General features: G+C 51.6%; 1 protein-coding gene across 1 annotated transcript in view; it reads left to right on the top strand.

Annotated features, from left to right (window-relative positions):
• The first annotated feature begins 9350 nt into the window (after window positions 1-9350).
• Window positions 9351-9888, top strand: part of FOXL1 (forkhead box L1) — an 881-nt gene continuing 343 nt past the window's right edge. The window contains exon 1 of the mRNA XM_044428077.1: window positions 9351-9886. Coding sequence (XP_044284012.1) covers window positions 9351-9886 — 536 coding nt within the window. The remainder of the gene's footprint in view (window positions 9887-9888) is intronic.

Raw genomic sequence — 9888 nt, 5'->3', positions numbered from 1 at the left:
CTCCGTTTCCTGCCTCGCCGGCCAAGAGGCGCTCCGGTCACTGTCACAAAGGGATGCAAAGAGCCAATCGCAAGCTCGGGGACCTCTGATTGGTGGCCGAAGTGTCCCTGCCACTCTACCGTATTTCTCCTACCTCCAAGGAGTTCCCGCAGCTGTTTTTTGCGTGTGTGTTGTGTGTGTGTGTGTGATATACGCACACATAAACACGCGCTCACGATCCCCCTGCCCTTACAAACGTGACCCGCATTACCTTTCTCCAGTGTCGTTTAAACGTGCTCCTAAATCTGGCTCTGTAAGGGGGACATTTTAAAATTCGAATCGCTTTTGCTTCGATTCTCCCTCGCCACCCTCCGCAGGGTGAACGCCGCCACTGGGAGATTCCCCCGAAGGTTTAGGGAAGGGAGAGACCCTTGCGCCTCTGGGACTTCCCTTTCCCCGCCGATCCCGGCTCCAAGGACAGCTGAAAGGACAATCCTCGGGGAACGAAGTCATCCGAAGTGATGCGTGCCTGCGATCCGAATTAAACCGTCGGATTCAACTCAGATCGGGTTATTGGTTCTCCACCTGAGCCAAGACTCTCTTTGCGCTCGAGTTTGCGCCCGCAGCCCCGGCTGCTTTGGTACAGCTGCGACTCCCTGCGCCTGAATCACATACACAATCGTGGACATCCGCAAGGCGACCCAGTTCTTGGACGCGTCCAGGGGCGCTCGGAAGAAACGAAGCGCAGGCACCGCGGCTTGGACGCGCCCGCCCCGGCTCCCTTCGCCCCTCCATCCCGAACGAACTGCTCAGAAAGAAACCCCATCAGCGGCATCGGAGCCCGGTAAGTGAGTTTAGGGTGGCAGAGAGCGGTTGGTTTCCCTCTGGGTTCTTTCTTCTGCGCTTTGGGATTCAAAGCCCACGTGTCTTCTTCCCTGCGCGTGAATACAGAGTTGGGCATCACAGCCATCCATCAGACTGTGACCCTGTGCATGTTTTGGGTTTTTTTTTTTGGGGGGGGAGCGTTCCATGGAAATCCATAGGATTTGCTGTCTCATGGAATTGAATTAGTGAGGGCCTGGTTGAAGAGAAAACCTGGGGTTTTGGCACGGAGCACTCGGCAGCCGGCCTGTTGCCTCACCTTAAGGCACAATCGTGATTCCAACTTGCGTGCAACTGTGGATTTTCATGGATTTGGCACTTCCGTGATTTCAGGGAGATAGGAATGCAAAGAAGTTATCTCCATGCTACTGCAAGGAATGCTCTGAGCTGGGCGTGGATTTGGATGCGTGCGTCATCCTAGCCACATTTACTTGGGAGGAAGCCTCTCTTGAATAAATGCGATTTTTCTAATGGCTTTACGGTTAACTGATGCCATTCGGCACAGAGAGACTCACTGGAGCACACGGTGTTTTAGACTTTGCTGATATTAAATATTACCATTTTACCTTGTAAGCCACCTTGGGGAGACAGGCGGGTATGGATGCTCTCAATAAAAGCAGTGCAAATCAGCCAGGCTGGTGATTTTGCCTCCTCCCATTTTTCCTTCACTCCGCCCACCCCGGAGCAGGGTATCTCCAGTGTGGAATTCAGTGCTCAGGCTGAAACAGGGTTCGTGCCCCTTAAGGGCATCCCCCAACTCCGTGATCCTATGAGTTCTGTGGAAGAGAGAGAATGGAAATTTCTCCAGTTCCTGTCCCCCACCCCCCTCGCATCATTTTAGATCTTTCCTATCCCCCTGGTCACCTTTCTGAATTAATCATCTAAAAACTTCAGCATTCTGTTGCCATCTTCCTCCCCTTCGCCCAGTTTGGTTACCCTTTTCTGCCCCTTTTCCTGCTCGGTGACACCCCTTTGGTGGCCAGAACTGTGTGGCCAGTGCATCCACACCATGGATTTGGAGAGAGGAGTTCTGACACAGAGGAAGTTTTATTTTTAGGACCTTTTCCGAGGACATGCTTAATATGGAATTTAGCTGTTACGGACAGCTGTCTGTCTCCCTCTGCTACATGCTTTTGTACATGGAAGTTTGATAGCTTCTACTTTATGGATTTGTATGAACTGCCCTTAAAAGCAATTTCCCCTTGTCACACTGAGGGTAAGTAATTTAAAGGAACAGATGGCTACCTTTGCTTTCCAGAGGGAGGACTGAAAAGCTCCACCTGTGGGGCCAACTCTGCCAGTGGGGAGCCACAGGAGGAAGTTGTCTTAGCATGTGTAGGATTTTGTCCTTAATCTGTTAATTAAGAAAAAAAAAAATCAGGGAGAGGTGCTGAGAGATGTTTTGCTTCAGGTGCCAATGCAGCTTGGGTACACTCAGGCCGTAGGTCCTGTGCGTAGGTGTCAGGGTGTGGTGGAGAAAGGTGGGACAGCGATTTCTATTTGTTGTTTTGCCTCAGGTAGAAAAATGTCTTGAGCTAACCTGACTGGTCAGGTGCTCCCCACACCCCTGGAGAGCATATTCTGCCAATCTTCAGCTCAGCATCTGTCCTCACCCCAGGTATTTTGCCACACAGTTTCAATCAAGCCTATCTTGGCAGTCTGAGGGACTAGCAACTTGATTTTTTTAAAAATGTTGAAGACATATTCACGAGTACATTTCACATCTTTTCTTGGTTCTGAAAGAGCCGTGTGGTTTGTGGAAAAGAGAAGTGGAGCGTATAAGGAACCAAAGAGTGGATGTGTGTGTAAAATGCATAACTTGCTATGCATTTACACCCTGACCCAGTCGTACACAAGCACATACCTTTTTTGTGAATTGCAGCTACCTTTTGATGTGACCCAGGATGCCAGTAAATAAAAACAGAGATAAATATCAAGCCCACTAAAGGTTTATACAAAACCCAACCATCCCAAATGCCTAATGTAAGCATTGACCAGCTGTATGCACTTGTAAAGTTGTTATAAATCCCTTTCTTTGTTATAAACAGGAAAGTACATAATATAAAGCAACAGAGCCTCAGTTCACAAATACTCCGTCTTCTTTGGGGCATTGCCAAGCATTCCCTGTTTATGACATTTTAGGGCCTGCCATTCCTGGTTGACCCTAAAGCAGAGATGATTAAAAATAAGAATAAAATCATCGCCATCAACAAATGCCTCCAACAGCAAAGACTGATTGTAGAGGTTTCCTTGCAGTGCCTTTGCTTGGATGGGGAGGACAATAGAGAAACTGGAGGTTTCATGCTGGGTGGCCAGGACTGGTGGAAGCCATTTGGCTTCCTCAGACAAACACAGACTTGTCTACTTTCGGGAGAGAACAGGACCGCACGAGAGAATATTTTGTGGCCTTCCCAGCTCAGCCGGAATCTTCCACTAAGGCTGGTCATTCATGCGTTGATGGTAGTACCCACATCCCTCTCAAAAGTCAAAGGGATGTCAATGATTCCCTCTCCCTCCGTCCCTGCACTTATTGCTTTTAGCTTCACAACAATCCAGTGAGGTGGCTTTGGCTGCTTGTGCTTACTGGTGGATGCTCAAGCCGTTTCTAAAATTCCCAGGCAGCATCGTCCATGGATGTGGCAGCTGGGGCGGAAGGACTCAGGGGGAAGGAGAGTTGCTTGCATGTCTGCTCATGAGAGAGAAATCCCCGTGTTCTCAGGCAGGGTGCTGAGCCTTGGTCAGTCTGAGGGCCCAGTCCAGGTTTGGAGACGTTTTCAGGGACTGCCTTGCAGCGGTGGGTGGAGTCAAGGGCAAAAGGGGTTGGGCCAAACACCAAGAAAGGGGTGGGGCCAAGACCCCTGGAACTGATAGCTTGAGAGGGTACTGTGCATAAGTAGGGGTTAGGAGAGGAATTGCACTTCCTCTGAAGGGGGAAAAGCCAGGTAAAAGCTGGGAAGCTGTTGAACAAGTGAGTGTGGTAGTGGAAGGCGGCAGTGGCACATGGGTACACTCCCCCCAGCTGTGTGTGTGGGCTGAAGGCAGAACACCTCCTTGACGCTTTTATACTGATTAGAAGATTCTAAGGTCCCTGGTTGCATTACTTGTAGGTAAGGAACCATGGCCTTTCCAATTGGTGCTGGACTCCAACTCCCATCAGCCCCAGCCAGCATGGCCAGCGGTCTGGGACGGTGGGACTGCTCCACTCAAGATCTAGGTTTCCACCCCACCCCCTTCCTGACTGGCGAAGTTGTAATTTTATGCAGCACTCATAAATGGCCAATCTGCCTTCTTAAAAACAAATAAAGATGATTTAAAAGAGACTCCAGAGACCGTGTGTGTGTTTTAACAATTTATGCTGAAAGACAGATCACTGCGGACTCAAACCCACATCCACATCTGTGGACTGGTTGCAGCACAGGCCAGCTCGAGCAGCAAAGTGGTGCTGATCGGGGGCTTCGTTTGCCAGGGCGAGGAGGACGGGGATAGCTGGACCTGGGCAGGGTGGGCAAGATGCCTTCAGGTCGGCCCTCCCTTGAAGAGTCGCAGCGTCTTCCGGGTGCTTTTCTCCTGCCTCTCTCGCTTCCCTCCCTCTGACGCTCAGGTGACTTTCCGTGCCGCTCTTCCACTGCCGGGTGTTGCGGGTTGCACCGAACGTCCAGGAACGCTGCCCGCTTCCAGCCCTGCCACAAAGACCTCTCTTTGTGCGGCTGTGGCTGCTCCATCTTCAGTGGCTTCCTGGAAGATCAAACACTGCTGAGCCAGGTCTTTTTCTCCTGCTTGCCTGAGTCAGTGGCCAGTCATCATCAGCGAACCGGAGGCATTGCAAAACCATGCTGTGGACCACCTGGAGGAACTGGGTGGCCACACCATAATCTCCCCCCCCCCCAAAAAAAAAGAAAAAAGGAAAAAGAGGAAGCCCGTCATCAAAAACAGGGCAGAAATTGGAATAACATCAGCAGACGCCAGTGCATGCTGAGAGACGTGCATTTAGAAATAATTCCTGAAATTTAAATAGGTAGTCAAAACATCTCACTGTAGTGTGCGAGCTTTCACCAGGAGAGCTGGCCATCTCTGTCCTGCCCAATAGCTGAAGCTCTCTGGGAGGCTGACAAAGATCAAAACCTTAAACATCCCATTATAAAAGGCATTGCTATATAAATATATAAACCTCAGACACAGATACACCAAAAACAATTCTGAAGGGACAGTTCCTTGGACAGAGAAAAGGCTGACAATTCCCAGCATGCTGGAGCCACAGGACTTTTGTCTACCTAAGACATATAGGAATGGGCCGTTCAGGCTCTTTCTTTCAACACTGGACTTGGACCAGATGTGTTCTGGGCAGCTTTGAAGTGCAGGCATTCCTGCCCCTCTGCACAGCTGCATCCTCCAAGAAGGTCCAAAACACCCAACAGCTCTATCAATCCCTTTCAGCAATCCAGTTCTAGTTTTCACCTGCCAGAGCAAGGTTTTTGTAAAGAATGTGGGACTTTCTTGCCTGCTCCAGACCAAGCCTCCAAATAGTTGCCAAGGAGTTTGTTTCCTCTACCCAGCTATGGTGGGAATCAGGAAGCAGAGATGCCTGAAGGGAGTGGCTGCTGATGTCAGCATCCCTGCCAATCAAACAGAGCATCCCTGCAACCTCAGCAGCATGCCATGGATGGTCCTTCAAGAGGAGGGCTCTGAATGCCATTCTGCCCACTCAGGGCCCAACTGGCTGCCCAGCGGTGTGTTGGACAGGGGTGCAAGAGCCCAGGATATTAATGGAGAAGGAACCCCGGCAGTGAAACCAGTTTCAGAACTACTTTGACTCCGCCATGTTTGGCTGTGTTAGGCATGGCCTACCTCCATCTCCTCAGCCTGGTCCTCTCCAGTCTTGGACTCCATCTCCTATCATTCCTGGCCATGGAAGCTGGGAATGATGGGCACTCCACTCAAATGCACCAGGCTGGGGGAAGGCTGCCCTATCATGTTCACACGTGGTGCTGAAATCTGGTGTATCCCTTGTTGCAATCCCTTTCTTTGTGGTTATAAACAATAGACCCGGCTCGAATAAATACTCTGTTTCAAAGCAGCCTCCTTTCTACTTTTTATCTGGCGTTCAGAGTGTTTACAACTGACACAGTCCAGATGCTTGTTTGCACACCAGGCCGTCAGAAAGAAAGAAACGCTTTCGAGACCTTCTCTCGCACCATTTATGCCACGTGCGAGGGTTGCCAGTGCAAGATTGAGCATGAAAGAGAAATCGTGCACGTGCGGTCTGTGCCACGCAGATTTTATATTGGCACTGACAGAATGATTTAAAGCAAAGCAGATCCAGGAGGCAACCTTGTTTCTGCAAGACTTCTATCAGCTTTGTTTTAAATCAGCTCCGAATGTCAATATAACCTGCTGGCTGAGAGACAATACGTTGGATTTTACCCACCCCCTCCACTCGCCCTGGATTCTTTCCGGAGCTGATCCTGCCAGGAGGCAGCTGATCTGGGGATGCTGGGGTGTTGACCCCTTCTCATCCTGAAGGCCAAATTCAATTTTGGAGAAGGAGCTGCAGTCCAGTGGCAGGTGGGAATCGAAGCAACAGAGGTAGGACCAAAATGCCACAATATCGTAGCCTGAAGTTCCTATTCCAGTAACCAAAGCCCTAGAAAAGGCTTTCTGAGTTTTCAGAACAGTGGAATTTGCTGGGACACCACCAGAAAATCCACGGTTGAGGTAAAGGGTGTGGGGGTCTGGGAAGGGAAGGTGGGATGACTGTCTTGCGTACCCAGAAGTACAGACTGGGACCCTAAAATACCAGGTTTGGTCTTGCATGCCTGAGGTTCAACATGGCTCCATGAAAGGGTGGGGAATGGCCAGTAATTTCATTTAAGGTGTGACTGAAGCATATGTAGGAAAAAAAAGAAATACTACCTGCTCCCAGCATTCTCCATACTTGGGAATGCTGGAGGTTATAGGCCTTTTTATGTTTAAATAAGTTTGCATGCTTAGGCTAAATTCCAAAGCACACATACCTGGTCTCACCAGCTTTTCTTTTCTTTTTCTTTTAACTACCGTGAGGTTTCACTGGTTGTATGGCAGGGAGAGATTTGGACTTTCTGCTCTGTGCACCAAAAGCCTTCATGCCATTGCAAATTCTCTGTCTGCTGAACAAACTGCAGTTCCTGAAAAGAGTAAGGGAAGCTTAGACATACTTCCTTGGGTCTCCTATCAAAGGAAAAAGGTGCTAGGTTTCTAGTGATTTGGAGAGGGTGGTTTGGTGCTTGTTTCCTGCGATTGTCTTTGGGCGGAATGAGTTTTGGAAGCTTTGATGGTCAGCTACGCCCATTCCTTGCTCTCTGCAGGCCATGCTATTTTGGATGCAACTATGGGATTCCTGATTGTTCAGCCCCTGGGTAAAGGCATCCAAGATGTCCAGCAAAGGAGAATCACTCATGTCTTGAGACAGTCTGTTTCACTGGAAACTGCTGTCTTGCTAGAGAAACCTCTCCATCACCCTCTCCTCTGAAGGTCCATGGACACACTGGTCCATGGGATGGGGGAAATCCAAAACTCACAGCTGGGCAATATCTTCACTGAGACCAACCAAAGTTATAGACATGTTTGGGTTCTCTGGATTTCTTGATGGAGACCATAATTTTGTGGAATCAGGTTGGTCTTAATAAAGTTACTGTCCCAAGTGTGGATGGTTAGAGAATACCTCTGAAGGTTGCACAGCAGTTTTCTTCCCTGGGATTTCCACCTCTGGAGCACTCATGAAGTTTGCTCCATCTTCTGTGTGATCAGCCTTTCAGGTGTTTGGAGAATGGTGTCCTATCTCCCTGTAATGCCCTGTTCTCCAGGTTTAACCCACTCTGCTCCTTCAGTGGTTCTTCAAGGAGTATGGTCCCTGGACTTGCTTGCTATCCAGCTGGACATCAGGAAGAACTTTCTGACTGTTGGACCAGCCCAGTGGAACCCATGACCTAGGAAGGGCAGGGCTCTCCACACTAGAGGCATTTTAGAAGCAGCCGGAGTGATGGTTGAACATGGAGTCCTGAACTGGTTGGAACTGGCCCCTTCCAACTCTATTATTCTATGATCCTCTTCATCCTTGTAAATGAATCAGTCAAGTCTAATAGCCTTGTCCATGCAGCGTAATTGACTGACAGTAGATGCTGGAAGGACAAAAGGAAGTGCTTCACATGGTGTTGGAGCAGTCTGTGGAACTCATCGCCACAAGATTCAACAGCCTGGATGGCTCTAAAGGGGCATCAGACACATTCATGGAGGGGGGACAGAGATGCTTGCTGTCTCCTTAGCTGTGTGATTTTTAATGGGTATTTTATGATGCATTGATATCTCATCTTTCCCTCCAAGGCACTCAAGGCTGCATTGACCACCCTCTCTATTGTATTCCCACAACCCTGCAAAGTAGGTTAGGGATGAGAGTCAATGAGTGGCTCACAGTCTCCCAGTGAACTTCACAGCCAGCAGGCACTCGACTCTCTGGTCCCAGCTGAACACAGAAACTGTCGAGCCACACTGGTTTTGCGCAGCTACCTGGCCCCTCTGTGTTTAGAGCCAGGATCCTTCTGGGGAGCAGAAAACAGTGCCATGGGTGAGGCGGGAGGCAGATGTGTCCCAGGAATTACGTGGCTGACCACTGCTGGAAACAGGAAACTGGGCCGGATGGGCCGTGGAGCTTTTCTCACGATCGTCAGGAGCCCTGTTATTCCGAGCGGCTGGCCAGTCCTCAGCCCTTTGCTATTGGGATGCTTCTGCCTGCCAAAGGGAAATAAGGAAGAAGAGGAAGCGAGAGAGAGAATGACTCCGCGCTGATGGCCCGCCTCTTTCCTTCTGAGCCCCAGCCGCGAATGGATCCTACTCTGTGCTTACGGCATCCAAGCTGCGGGGGGGCGAGTGGGCGGGGGAGGACCGAGCGGGACAGGCTTGGGTGGGGGCGGTCTGGACGTGAGATTTCAAACATCAGATCAGTGCGTTTATATATTGGGTGCCCGGAAATTTTTCCAAATAAACACAGCTTGATTCGACTTGGGTGGGCAGACTTATCAACAGTCTAATGCTATAAACAAATGAAGGGAGAAGCGGGGAGACCCATTGGCTGGTACAAGGCGAGCCACGTGGAAAGGGGCTCGCGAGTCGCAGGGAAATTTTAATTAAGGTGGGTGGGCTGAAGCTTGCAAAACGGCTGTTTATCGGAGACAATTTATTTTCCAGCGCTAAGTCAACATATAATCGCAAACTTACAACAATTATTTCACATTTCCTCCCACCCACCCGCTCCCCCCGTCCTCTTCTTCTTCTTCGTCTCCCCCCACCCCCGTCCTCGGAAAATAAACCACACACACAAGAACGATGAAGCAGGGACACTGCGGGAAGACGCGCAAGGGAGGCGAGGAGGAGCGGTCGCCGCCGTCGCTGCGCGCCCCGCGTCTCCCCGGCCCGAGCCCACCGCGCGCCCCGCGCCCCGCCGCCGATCCGGGGCGGCCATGAGCCAGCTGGGCGGCGGGCCCCCGCGGGCGCAGCCCCACCAGCCGCGCCACCTCCCTGCGGGCCTGGGCGCCGCGCCCATGGTCTACCTCTACGGGGCCGAGCGGGGCGCGCTGCCGCCGGGCGCGCTGGGCTTCGCCGCGGCGGGGGCCATCCCGCGGCCCGAGCCCCCGCAGAAGCCGCCCTTCTCCTACATCGCGCTCATCGCCATGGCCATCCAGGAGGCGCCCGAGCAGAGGGTCACGCTGAGCGGCATCTACCAGTTCATCCTGGAGCGCTTCCCCTTCTACCACGACAACAAGCAGGGCTGGCAGAACTCCATCCGCCACAACCTCTCGCTCAACGAGTGCTTCGTCAAGGTGCCGCGCGAGAAGGGCCGCCCGGGCAAGGGCAGCTACTGGACGCTGGACCCGCGCTGCACCGACATGTTCGAGCACGGCAACTACCGGCGCAGGAAGCGCAGGCCCAAGGCCGCCGGCAGCCGCCTCGGGGCGGAGGGCGCCGAGCCGGAGAGCGGCGGGGAGCCGCCCAAGCGGC

The sequence above is a fragment of the Varanus komodoensis genome, unplaced genomic scaffold (assembly GCF_004798865.1).
Source record: "Varanus komodoensis strain SLA01 unplaced genomic scaffold, ASM479886v1 scaffold19, whole genome shotgun sequence".
Classification (NCBI taxonomy): domain Eukaryota; kingdom Metazoa; phylum Chordata; class Lepidosauria; order Squamata; family Varanidae; genus Varanus; species Varanus komodoensis.
The sequence above is the reverse complement of the archived record's forward strand: the minus strand, read 5'-3'. Positions and strand labels throughout refer to the sequence as shown.